Below are 13561 nucleotides of genomic sequence, written 5' to 3'. Positions count from 1 at the left end.
AATATACCTCAAACTCTTGCTCTGAATTTACAACATAACTTCCATTATTTCTATTAACTCGCATTATTTCTAATCATCAATCCATACAACATAATTTCATTTTTTTCTGTTTCTAACAAAAGGTCCACCCATAAATATTATTTCCAACCCCGCGACAAAGCTCCACCACAATTTCTCTGCTTGTGTTGAGGTGGAGGCCCGTGTGAGCAAAAAAGACCAGAGGCTTTCTTCTGCCCTCTGAATGACAGAGAAATTTCCTGCTGAAATAAAATTACTGAACAAGGAATACAAGCCATAGATATAATGACTGATATTCTTGGCCAGCTGGTAAGCAATGAACTGAACAGGAGACAGTGCTATGATTTGGGACACCCTTGTTCATTGGGACTGCAGCCCCCATAATTCCCATGCAGGACACCCTCTCACCATGCAGCTAGGAATTCTGGGAGTCCCAGTCCCAATGCCTCTGGACAACACAGGGTCGAAGGCTGATGCAGTATCATCAAGATGATCGGAGAAATAACTTAGGTGCAAGATTTAGCAAGGAACAGGCCTTTCTCTTTGTAGCCCTTCTTAAGATGCCCGGTGGAAACCTGGTTGTCACGGCCCAGCATGGGCAAAGCGAATGAAAAGGGTTTAGCGTAAAACCCCCAAAATAAAGGGAGGAAGGTTGTATGTATGAATGACAGCAAGAGGGGAATCTAGAGATTGCCCCGTATCTGACAGGTGCCAGTGTCACATGAATGGATCCGATAGACTTTTATGTCAAAGTTCTTCACTTTTTTTGTGATTAAAAACAAGACAATGAAAGTGTACTCAGTTTTTCTTCACATGCACCTGCTTGCCTTTCATCTCCACCTTTCTCTAGCACAGTGTTGGTTAACCTCAACCACTCTAAGATGGGTGGACTTCAACTCCCAGAATTCCCCAGCCCTGATGCCAACCCTGTGTCCATTCATCTTCTGCGCAAAGTCTGTCCTCTGTCACGCTAGCCTCCCCTTGATGTTTTGCTGCCAGACTAACAGTTCTCCTCCTACAATGCCCACGTTGCACCCGAGAAGATTTTCCTCAGATGTTTGAGATCCGCTGGGACATATTTTCCCCTTTCCAGCATCATTTGTCTCTCATCGCCTGGACCGGTGCTCACATGTGAACGCCCACATAAAAATGATCTTGATGTGCTTCTGAGTTCAGCAGGGTTTTCCTTTCAATGACTGTTTCTCACACCTACACACCACTCCCCACCCGGCTCGTAGATCAATGGTTCAGGAACCGCCAGCATTGCGCCTCGAAGGGGCAAAAATTGCCCTCTCTCCTGAGAACACACAAAGCCTGACATGTAAGTAGCACCCTTAGTTACCTGTTGGAGATCCCCAGAGCAGCCACTGAGGTACTTCAGGGACCCACCAGCAGGACAAGGGGGCACTTCTGGCAGGTCCATAGCATTTAATATGGAGATACTGACTGTCTCTGAGCACGGTATTATGCTAACCGCAGTTTTCTTTTTAAAGGTAATTCCGTGAGTGTCAGGCAAGGCATGACAGGTGGGCTATTGACATCTTCAGGTTAATCATGAGGTGAAGTTCTCCTCATGCGTGGCCTTTTATGTTTCTGCAATTTACCAAAAAGCCAAAGAATGGAAAACCTCTTCTGCAGGAGCATTTATGCTTGCTTTTCCTGAGGTTCTTCGCTAAGAGCGTAAAGATGGAAGGGGAGAGTGGCGGGGAGTCCATCTAAGCCACCATTCTATGTCCCACAGGGGTCAACCATGGTCTTCAGGCACGAGCATGAACAGGATGGCAAGCTGTTGTTGGACAATTAAGGATGGTATTGTAATTTATTAATATTGTTGTTGTTGTTGTTCAGTCGTTAAGTCGTGTCCGACTCTTCGTGACCCCATGAACCATTTTGCGCCAGGCCTTCCTGTCCTTCACTGCCTCCCTGAGTTTGCTCAGTTTCATGCTCATTGCTTCAGGGATGCTCTCTAACCATCTCATCCTCTGCCGTCCTCTTCTCCTTTTGCCTTCAATCTTTCCCAGCATCAGGGTCTTCTCCAAAGACTCCTCTCTTTGCATTAGGTGACCAAAGTATCTGAGCTTGAGCTTCATTATCGATCCTTCCAATGAGCAATCAGGGTTGATTTCCTTTAAGATTGACTGGTTTGACCTCCTAGCAGTCCAGGGGACTCTCAAGAGTCTTCTCCAGCACCACAGTTCAAAGGCATCAATTCTTCGGCGCTCAGCCTTCTTTATGGTCCAGCTCTCACAGCCATACATTACTACTGGAAAAACCATAGCTTTGACTATGCGGATCTTTGTCGGCAAGGTGACGTCTCTGCTTTTTAATATGCTATCTAGGCTTGCCATAGCTTTCCTCCCAAGGAGCAAGCGTCTTTTAATTTCATGGCTGCAGTCTCCGTCTGCGGTGATCTTGGAGCCCAAATAAATGAAGTCTGTCACTGCTTCCATTTCTACCCTTTCTATTTGCCAGGAATTGATGGGTCCAGATGCCATGATCTTAGTTTTTTTAATGTTGAGTTTCAAGCCAGCTTTTGCACTCTCCTCTTTCACCCTCATCAAGAGGCTCTTTAGTTCTTCTTCACTTTCTGCCATGAGGGTGGTATCGTCCGCATATCTGAGGTTGTTGATGATTCTCCCTGCAATCTTAATTCCGGCTTGTGATTCTTCCAGCCTGGCATTTCTCATGATGTACTCTGCATATAGGTTAAATAAGCAGGGTGACAGTATACAGCCTTGTCGTACTCCTTTCCCTATTTTGAACCACTCGGTTGTTCCGTGACCGGTTCTAACTGTTGCTTCTTGGCCCGGATACAGATTTCTCAGGAGACATATAGGATGGTCTGGTACCCCCATCTCTTTAAGAATTCACCAGAGTTTGTTGTAATCCACACAATCAAAGGTTTTTGCATAGTCAATGAAGCAGAAGTAGATGTTTTTCTGGAACTCTTGTGCTTTCTCCATGATCCAGCGAATGTTGGCGATTTGATCTCTAGTTCCTCTGCCTCTTCGAAACCCAGCTTGTACATCCGGTAGTTCTCGGTTCACGTACTGCTGAAGCCTAGCTTGTAGGATTTTGAGCATAACCTTGCTAGCATGTGAAATGACTGCAATTGTGCGGTTGTTTGAGCATCCTTTGGCATTGCCCTTCTTTGGAATTGGAACATAAACTGACCTTTTCCAATCCCGTGGCCACTGTTGCGTTTTCCAAACTTGCTGGCATATTGAGTGCAGCACTTTAACACCATCATCTTTTAGTATTTTAAATAACTCAGCTGGAATACTGTCATCTCCACTATCTTTGTTGTTAGCAATGCTTCCTAAGGCCCACTTGACTTCACTCTCTAGGATGTCTGGCTCAAGGTCAGCGATCACACCAGCACGGACTTCAGGGACATTAAGATCTTTCTTGTAGAGTTCTTCTGTGTATTCTTGCCACTTCTTCTGCTTCTGTTAGGTCCCTGCCTTTTTTGTCCTTTATCATGCCCATCTTTGCACTAAACGCTCCTTTGATATCTCCAATTTTCTTGTAGAGATCTCTAGTCTTCCCCATTCTATTCTTTTCCTCGATTTCTTTGCACTGTTCATTTAAGAAGGCCTTCTTATCTCTCCTTGCTATTCTCTGGAAATCTGCATTCAGTTGCTTATATCTTTCCCTTTCACCCTTGCTTTTCGCATTCCTTCTTTCCACAGCTATTTGTAAAGCCTCATCAGACAGCCATTTTGCTTTCTTGCATTTCTTTTTCTTTGGGATGGTTTTAGTTGCTGCCTCCTGTACAATGTTACGGACCTCCGTCCATAGTTCTTCAGGCACTCTGTCTACCAAATCTAATCCTCTAAATCTATTCATCCCCTTCACTGTGTACTCACAAGGAATATGATCTAAGTCATACCTGAGTGGTCTAGTGGTTTTCCCTACATTCTTCAATTTAAGCCTAAATTTTGCAGTAAGAAGCTCATGATCTGAGCCACAGTCAGCTCCTGGTCTTGTTTTTGCTGTCTGTATAGAGCTTCTCCATCTTTGGCTGCAAAGTATGTAATCAATCTGGCTTCGGTATTGACCATCTGGTGATGTCCATGTGTAGAGTCGTCTCTTGTGTTGTTGGAAAAGAGTGTTTGCTATGACTAGCTTGTTCTCTTGACAGGACTCTATTAGCCTTTGCCCTGCTTCATTTTGTACTCCAAGGCCAAATTTGCCTGTTATTCCGGTTACTCCTTGACTTCCCGCTTTAGCATTCCAATCCCCTATGATGAAAAGGACATCTTTTTGGTGCTAGTTCTAGAAGGTGTTGTAGGTCTTCATAGAAGCGGTCAACTTCAGCTTCTTCAGCATCAGTGGTTGGGGCATAGACTTGGATGACTGTGATATTGAATGGTTTGCCTTGGATACGCACTGAGATCATTCTGTCGTTTTTGAGGTTGTACCCCATTACTGCCTTTCCGACTCTCTTATTGACTATGAGTGCAACTCCATTTCTTCTAAGGGTTTCTTGCCCACAGTAGTAGATATAATGGTCACCCGAATTAAATTCACCCATTCCCGTCCATTTCAATTCGCTGATTCCCAAGATGTCGCCGTCCAATCTTGTCATCTCATGTTTGACCACATCCAGCTTGCCTTGGTTCATCGATCTTACCTTCCAGGTACCTAGACAATATTGTTCTTTACAGCATCGGACCTTCTTTTCGCTTCCAGATACATCCGCAGCTGAGCGTCCTTTCGGCTTTGGCCCAGCCGCTTCACTCTTTCTGGAGCTACTTGGAACTGCCCTCCGCTCTTCCCCAGTAGCACATTGGTCACCTTCCGACCTGAGGGGCTCATCTTCCGGCGTCAGATCTTTTAGCCTTTTGACATTGTCCGTGGGGTTTTCTTGGCAAGGATCCTGGAGTGGGTTGCCATTTCCTTCTCCAGCGGACCACATTCTGTCCGAACTCTCTGTCGTGACCTGTCCGTCTTGGGTGGCCCTGCACGGCGTAGCTCATGGCTTCACTGAGTTACGCAAGCCCCTTCGCCACGACAAGGCAGTGATCCATGAAGGGGAATTTATTAATATACTTCATTATATATCCCCCGTGATTCAGGATAAACAGCCAGCAAGACTAGGAGCCTTTGAGATCCCGTGCTCCTCCTTGAATTTATCCAGTCTCCTCCTGAAATCAACACAGCTGCAGGCCACCATGAAATCCGGTGACCGCAGCCCCTCCAGTTAGTCGGCTCTTTCTTCTCCCTTGCAGACGGGGTTCACCTCTAGTTTCTCTCTGCCCCTTTTGGGCTCCTGGTGGTCTCTTTCTTCATACGAGGTAGGTCTTGGCTGATGGACTCCTCGAAGGGTGGTTATGGGACCAGCCGTGTAAATGGGGGAGAAAACACCCGTTCATGGCGGGACAATAGAGAGGAGGGTTGCGTGCAGTGGGACTACTGGTCACTACCAAACTGAAGGTCAGCAAAGCTCTCTGCTCAGACCTTCAAGGACTGAGTCAGTGAAGGTCAGGAAAACCTCTGGCAGCAACCCATCCTGGACAAACCGCATAGAGCAAATTGGGGGGTTCAGAGCGAGGGGGGTCAGAGCCAGAACGTTTCCTCTCTCCTCCAACAGGCCTGGAAGCACAGGAGTGTCCCCAGAACGGGTTCAGGTTTGAGCACCATTGTTACGGATTTTACAAGAAAAAGCTGACCTGGAAGATGCAGAGGCAAGGGGAGCCCCACTCCCCTCATTCCCCCCATGCCGGACCCGGACTTCCAGGCACGTCTGTGTCCTCGGCAACCTGGATCGGGCCCAGAGGAGAGCAGCCGGATCTTGGTTTACTCGCTCGCAGGGCCGACCGGCTGCTCCCCTCTGCCAGCTCCGAGCGGCATCTCGTCCCCGATTCCCGGCTGGGATTCAGACCGCAGAGTAAGTTCACCAGCAGCGACCGGGAACGTTCCTGGGGAACTGGGACGTGCAACTGGGAATTGCAGTCATCCAGGGGAGCCCATCGCCTGACCGAGAGGTGCTCACGGCAGTCCAGACTCCCTAATTTGGTGGAACGAGCATGCCTGGCACAGCCCACCTGTGTGTCCGTGTGTGTGTGTTTTCCACGGGGTGTGAGTGAGGAGGCTCAGCCTGCTCCTGGGGGGCCACAGTCTGGGGGCCCCTGGTGCTGCGGGAGCGAAACTGGAGCCCTCCTGCAGCACCTGTCACCCGCCAGGCCTTGCGGGGGGCTCTGGGGAACTGAAAGGTTTCTGGGGAGGAACAAAAACTCTTGGAAAAACTCTCTGGAGGCTCCGGATCCGCCTTTTCCTTCCTCTTCCAAATCCCACATTTCTTGCCACTGAACAACAGTTTGTTGGAAAAGGCCCAAATTCGAGATTTGAACCTTCTGATCCACCTGAGGGGGAGAAGGAGAGACTTGAGGGGGGGACCGTCTCATGCCGGAGGTCCTGATCTGAAGGGGAGCCAGACGGATGTCAGGAAATGACAGGAGTCAGAAATGGGGAGCGAAGAGCCAAAGGCGGGGGGCGGCGGTGGCCAAGACAAAGAAAAGCAGCTCAAGGAGTTTCCACCCACTCCCCCCCAGGCTGGACCGCTGCAGGGTGCTCTCCCTGGGGCTGCCCTTGGAGAGCGTTCAGAGGCTTCAGCTGGGCAGCAAGGGCTGGCGCAGGCAGTCCGTGGCATCTCTTTCTGGGCGCAGGAGACCCGCTGCTGCCTCGGCGCCCCGCTCTGTGTGGTTGCTGCTGTGTTGTTGTTTGGTGTGTGTGCTCATTGCTGATGCAGGCTGGATAATTGAGAAAGGCAAAGAGTGTCAAAAGAAGTCCGTCTGCACTCCCTTGATGATGGAAGAGCCTTCGGTGCAGAAATTGTGAGAAAAGCGGGGATCCCAGAAGATCTCCTGGTGCTCGCGAGGAGCTTCTCTGCAGGCCAGGAAGGCCCGTCCGGAGGGAACCCGCGATGCCAACGGGCTCAGATGGGCGCAGGAGGGCGGCCAGGCTGCTTTCCCCCCCTTTATGCCCCCCTTCGTTTGCAGCCCCTTGAATTCTCCCTCGAACGAGCCCGATGGCGGACAAGCCAGACTAAGGGCTGCTTCGTGCCCCCAAACCAGGTTCACGAACTGCAAGGGCTGAGTTCACACGACCCCCGACGCACAAGCAGAGGGTCCCCTTCTGGCAAAGGAAAGGGCTCCAGCCCAGGATACAGAGCTGCCCAGATGCCCGGCCATTTTAGCCACGTGAAGCCAGTCCTGGGTCCCCGCTGGCCACCCCCCTCCTGCCACCAGAGGCTGATTCCCGCCACCCCCAGATCCCCAGGCCCTTCGCCTCCCGGAGCTCAGGAGGAAACCCCCTTGGCCCAGAGAAGCGCCCAGATCGGTCCCCCCGGCTTTTTCCAGGAAGGACCCAGCCGCCCCAGCCTGGAGTCTCCCACCCCCCTGGAGCCTTAAGGATGCTTCAGAGGGCATCCAGTCCACCCCTCCAGGCCCCCAGAGAAAAGGAGAACCCGGCTGAGAATCCTGTGGAGGGCAAAGGAAGGGGAGGGTCCCCTCTGAGCTGGCAGCCCCCCCGAAGGTGCAGCCCCCCGAGACTGAGAGGATTCCCCCTCCCACTTTCTCGCTTCTTTCTCTAATAAGATCTATCTCCTCCATGGGGCGAAATCCAGAGAGGCTCTGCCTGGAGACTGATGACGCGGAAGGAGGGAGATTTCCCATTGGCCCCTCTGCTTTTCTGGGCACTCCCAACTCCAAATTCTGAGAAAACGCTTCCTGCCCCCAATCCAGACCCACCGATTCCGCCTCTGGGGCTGGAAGCATCTGTGTCTCTCTCCTCTCTCTTGGGGTTGCTTGTGGGGCAGCATCCATGGGCTGTGCTGGGGTCCCCCTGCTGCTGGTGCTGCTGGTGGGGGTGCTGTCGTGGATCCCTGGAAGCGAAGGGGGTCAGGAGCCCCTGGTAAGGAGGGGCGTGGGAGGGACCCCGTGATGCTGGTGGGGGACAGGGAAGAAAGGGGCTGGGCCCCCAGGAGTGACCCTGAGGAAGGGGTTGAGGGCAAGAGAGTCGAGAGCCCATTGGAGCCTCGATCTCCGCGTGGCCTCTGCCCCCTCCCTCCTCACACCCCCCCCAGGAGGACCGAGAGGGACCCCCCCTTCCCTGGCTCTGGCCGAGGTGCGGAGGGGGTCGTGGAAGGCCGCTGACCCGGGTCAGAGTCGGACCTTCCGGCCCCGAACGAGACCCGGATCCGGAGCCCCCAAAGTTTGTCGCCTTGAAGGAGGAAGGAGAAGAAAGTGAAAGAGAAAGAGGGAAATCGCGGCGTTTTCGGTCCTAAATCCGAGCAAGGAAAAGCCGCATAAGAAAAAGATGCATTTGGGAAAAAACCTTTTTGCACCTTCAGAAACTTCACTTTTTCTTACGAATCTCCAATTAGAGGCTTTTAAGGTCAGGCAAGAGTTGAATTGAGATCCCTTGTTGGGGGAGCCTCTGAATTGGGAAAGGAGACCCAGCCCCCCCCATAATTCCCCAAAGCAGAGTCAGGGTCTGGAGGGGAGGGGAGGGGAGGGGAGGGGAGAACCACGGGGGGAACTGAGGGGGAAGGATGTGGGGTAGGGAGACTGGAGACCCCCCTTTGAGCTGCTCCTGGGGGCTCTTGAGGAAAGGCAGGTAGGAGGGCTGATTGTTGGGGGGAGAAGAGAAGTTTGGGGAAAGCAGGGAAGGTGGGGGGTTCAGGCGAGGGAGGGGCTGAGAGACCCCAGGATCATCGGTCCAGACAGCCTCATTGTGCCCCCTCCCCATATTCCCCCCCCAAGGAAGAGGGAGACCGAGGTATGGATCTCACTTTCAATGCAGCCCTGAGAGTCTCTGGGTCTCTTCACCCCCTCCCGCATCTTTCCTGCCCCTTTGGGGGGCAAAGAGGCCCTGCCCGGATCCAACGTTCCCTGCAGAGAGTAGGGCGGTCTGCTGCACCAGTTGAGCTTCTGCCTTCCTTTCTCCAGGGTGGGAGGATGGAGGGGGCCCACCAGGAAGCTCCTCCCCTCCCCCTCTTTCCTACCCCCCCAGACCCCCAGCAACTCTCCATCTCCCCCAGGGAGACCCACTGGGACCGACAAACCTTCCCTTCCCTCCTGCAGGGGGCATCTTGAGGGAGCGACAGCCCTGTGGGGTTGGCCGCTGCTGCCGAAGGAAGGCATTGGAGCTTCCCCCACTCAGGGTGGATTGGGGCCCTTTCTCCCCACACCCCCAAAGTTGGGGCATGGAGTGGATTGGGCCGGGGGTCTCTTGGCAGGCCCCCCCACGTCTCCCCCCAGGGAGCTCCAGCAAGGAAGTGGAGGGGGGGCTGAGAAAGACACCCCCCCGGTGTCCCTTCCAGCTGGGCCCTGCAAAGGCCAGCCCTCAGACAGCCGCAGCAGGTCTCCCCCTCCCCTTTCCACATGGGTCCCTCCTCTGCTGGCAGCTGGGAGCGATGGGCCCTGGACTCCCTCCTGATGGCCTTCCTCCTCCTCCTCCTCCTCCTTACAGCCCATTTCCTCGCCCAGTGGAAGTACGACTGCCACTTCTTCAACGGGACGCAGCGGGTGCGATTCCTGGACAGGTACTTCTACGACCGGCAGGAGTTTGTCCGCTTCGACAGCGACGTCGGGAAGTACGTGGCCGTCACCGAGTTCGGGCAGCCGGATGCCGACTATTGGAACAGCCGCCAGGAGATCCTGCAGCGCGCGAGGGCTGAAGTGGATCGCTTCTGCCGGCACAACTACGAGGTTCTCCAAGGCGCTCCTGTGGTTGGCCGGAGAGGTGAGTCCGGGGGGGGGGCTTCTGGGGAGGAAATACCGGCCCCTCCCCCTTCATTCAATCCATTCAGGTTTTTTATTTAACTACTAAGATTAATCTCTACATTTTGAACATGTTTTCACTAAAATCGCCTGGTTTTAGATTTTGAATTTCTGCTGGTTGAAATCTGTTCCCTCTATTCCCTTGTTAAAAGTATTTTCTCACTCAGGATAATTTTCTTGTAAAGAAAAGAAAAAAGGCATTGTCATGAATTTCAGTTTGGAAAAACTGCCTCCTTTTACCTCTTTTGCAAAGATTTTTAATGTTCCAAGATACAAATGTGCTTCCGGGGAAGAAAAAGCCACAAGTGTACTATTTATCTGAGCGGCAACCAGACTAGATCCCAGGTCTTCATTGCAAATAACCAAAACTTTTAAAAGTTGAATCATGTTAAATGTTATTCACTGTGAGTAAAAAAAATCTGTCAGTAAGAAACTCTATTAACAAACTACTTACACAAAATAGCCAATTATTGAAAAATAATCGAGATTAAAAATCAGATCCAAACATACCTTGCAGCCCCCCCAGAAGCCGTTTAGGAGCCATTCGCCTCCCCCCAAAGTAGCAGAAGATGCAGAAGCATTTTGATTTCCGCAGCCGAGGAGGGAGAGAATCAGCCTCGTCTCACCCACTGACGTCTTCCCGGAAGGCCACGAGCTTCATCGATCCCCCCCAACTCCCCGACCCAAACGCTGAAGGGCACAAGGACCCAGGACAGACCCCAGACGCCACCCAAGACCCCCTTCCTGGCTGGAGGGAGCCCTGAAGGACCCTCTTTGGGGGCCCATCCAGCCCTCCCTTCATCCGTCCAGGAATTGTGCCAGTTTGAGCCACACTTTTCTCCCTTAAATCTTGTTCTGCTCTTCTCTGCTTATTTCTCTGTGTTGTCCAGATCATGTGGGATTTCATTCATTTTCTCGAATATGAAATAGGAATATAAATATTCTCCTTCTCCCTCCCCTCCAGCCAAGCCCACCGTCACCATCTCCCCCACCAAGACGGACCCCGGTTCCCCCAACACCATCCTCCTCTGCACCGCGACCGGCTTCTACCCCCTGGAGATCGACGTCCAGTGGCTGAAGAACGGGCGGCCGGAGAAGGAGGGCGTCGCCTTCGGGGAGGAGCTCCAGAACGGGGACTGGACCTACCAGCTCCAGGTGCTGCTGGAGACCCAGCCCCAGCGTGGGGACGTCTACGCTTGCAAGGTGGGGCACGCCAGCCTGGAGGCCCCCGTCACCGTCCAGTGGGGTAAGCCTTTCCCTTCCTCCCCTTCCCTGCCCTCCTGGTCTGGGGACACCATCCTGCACGGAGAAGGGGACATCGATGGGGTGGCTGGGAAGCCCCTCCCTGTGGGTAGAGCCAGAATGGCCCCCCCAGAGGAAGCTGGCCCTGATCCTCCTGCTCACGCAAGGCTCCTTCTCCTCCCCCAGAGCCACGTTCCTCCAACGCTGCCAAGAGCAAGCTCTGGACGGGGGCCGTGGGGGCCGTGCTGGGGGTGGTCTTCCTGGCTGTGGGGCTCTCCCTCTACCTGAAGAACAAGAAAGGTGAGTCCGTGGGGGCTGGGTGAGAGGCTATGGGGAGGGGACCATCTAGGGGAGGCCTTGCATCTAGATGGCAAGGTGGGTCCCCTTGGGCCCCCAAATCCCAAGGCTGAGAGTCTCATTGGGAAATTGCTTCAGAGACATTTTTCTTCCTGGAGGGGAATAAGGGATAGGAGACCCCTTTTGGGGTGGTGGTGGAGGCACCAGGGTAGAAACCAGGAGCTGTGAGTTCCAGTCTTGCCCTGGGCACAAAGCCCCCTGGGTGACCGAGGGCCAGCCATTGTCTCTCAGCCCCAGGAAGCCAGCAATGGCAACCCCCTTCCAAAACCTTGCCAGGGAAACTGCAGGGACTAGTCCAGGCAGTCGCCAGGAGTCAACATTGACTCAAAGGAAGGGGAAAAAAGGGGGGGGGATTTAATGCAATATATTATAGGCTATAGAATGGGATCTTGACCCCATAAATGCTCCAGCCCTTTATTTATTTATTTATCAAATTCATAAGGCCGCCCACAAGAAGTGACTGGGTAGCATTTAGCAAAAGATATAAAAGAATAAGTATGTCAAGAACAATCATATTAAAAAGATAAAAAAGTTCTGAATGCATCTCTCTCCCTTTTTCCAGCAACCCCCATCCAACAACCAGGTGAGCTTCTTCTATTCGCCCTCCATTAATTAATAAGTTTTTCTCTTTCTCTCTTCTCCCAAAAAATATCTCTTAAGTAACTGAAAGAGCCTTGAAAGACCTGCAAACTTTCCAAAGATTTTCTGCAGTCCCCAAATCCATTTCCAGGATTTTTGGCGGCTTTTCCTTGCAGGGACCCCAAAATGTAACACAATCGCACACAAGAGCAGCACACAACACCAAAGCCTCCCCCAGGATGTCTCCCCATTTTGGGACATTGCCAAAGGGAAGGGAAGGGCGCCATGCAGGTCATTGGGGGAGGGAGAGGGAGCACCCCAAGTTTATGGGCTGCCCTTCTTGACCCCCCCTTTTACCTTCCACACAAGCTCCGGCCAAGGGACACCGGGCTGGACACCAGACACCATTTCTGACTCCACCCTCCGAGCACCATCTTCTCGGTTCAGATGAAGTCTCTTGGGGGGAGGGAGGCCTCCTCTCTTGATTGACCCTCTAATTAAGCCAAATAGGGACAAATTCCACCTTACCGAGGTCAGGCTGGAGCCTCCCTTTGCAGCCCCTCGGCTGAACCGGGACCCCCTTCCAGCCCCAGAGATGAGATGGGGAGGAATTCCTGGTCCTTCACAGCTTTTTCCTCCCTGAAATGGGCAGATTCTCCCTCCATCTTGGCCCTGCCGATCATCTACCCCCTGAAGTTTGGCCCTGCCTGGGAAGGGGGGATGAAAGGGAGGGGGAGGGGAAGCCCACCCTGTGTGTTTCCTGCAGACTCTCCATAAAAACCTAATTTACACTGAAGGTTTTACTGTATATTTTAATTTTCTTCCCCATCTCTTTTTTTCACAGCCCTCATGAGTTAATCCTGCTGTCCCTTCCTGCTCTCAGATGCAAAATAGCTGAAGATTTTCAGCACCTGATGAATTTCTGCCTTTTTTGCAACCCTCCAAGGATGCAGCTTCAACACTGGCGAGAGGAGGAGAATCGCAGCTGGACCTTCTCCTGCCGAGACCCACCAGCTTCCTTTCGAGGCCTCTCTGTCTTTTGAGGGAGGGGGAAGCGGGGAGGGGGTGGAGACCACCCAGTCTGCCCCCAGGAACTCCTGGCCTGCCTGTCCCTCCAGACCCCCTGATTTGTCCTGCTCAGCACAGACCCCCCTTCAGAGCAATGGCTGCAACCCCCCCACCTCCAGCCACTTAGCCGGAAATCCATCTGGCGCTTAGCCAAGCCTGGGGGCCACCAGATCCAGAGAGATCCAGATGCTCCACATGTACCAGCCACCCTGGGATCCCCATTTCCTGAGGAGTGATCTCAGGGATCAACTGGTCTCTGCCCAGCAGAGCCCCAACCTCCTTCCGTTCCTTGGACCCCCGTCGTTTCTCCACCTCATCTCTCCCGGCTTTGAATGCCCAGGAGCTTCATTTTCTTGCTGTTCTCCTCTGGGTCAATTCTCTCGGCTTTTATTTGCTATAAAACAATAAAATTGAGACTGTAGGAAAACCCTGGAATGATGTCAGCTGATGCTGCCTGAAAAGTCTGGTCTCCCTCAGCTCCATATTCCCTCCAGGTCAGGTGCCATTTA

At 52.5% G+C, this 13561-nt stretch overlaps 1 protein-coding gene across 1 annotated transcript; it reads left to right on the top strand.

Annotated features, from left to right (window-relative positions):
• The first annotated feature begins 5740 nt into the window (after positions 1 to 5740).
• LOC103066656 (H-2 class II histocompatibility antigen, E-S beta chain-like) lies at positions 5741 to 13346 on the top strand. The gene is made up of 7 exons (XM_088141575.1): positions 5741 to 5911; positions 8787 to 8802; positions 9496 to 9768; positions 10771 to 11052; positions 11235 to 11348; positions 11968 to 11988; positions 12829 to 13346. The coding sequence occupies exons 1-7, from the start codon at positions 5741 to 5743 to the stop codon at positions 12840 to 12842; spliced, it is 891 nt and encodes a 296-aa protein (XP_087997701.1). The 3' UTR covers positions 12843 to 13346.
• Positions 13347 to 13561: the final 215 nt, after the last annotated feature.

The sequence above is a fragment of the Python bivittatus genome, unplaced genomic scaffold, assembly GCF_059951505.1.
Source record: "Python bivittatus isolate LINGU-HERP-01145 unplaced genomic scaffold, Pbiv_v1 ctg000330_np1212, whole genome shotgun sequence".
Taxonomy (NCBI): domain Eukaryota; kingdom Metazoa; phylum Chordata; class Lepidosauria; order Squamata; family Pythonidae; genus Python; species Python bivittatus.
The sequence above is the reverse complement of the archived record's forward strand: the minus strand, read 5'-3'. Positions and strand labels throughout refer to the sequence as shown.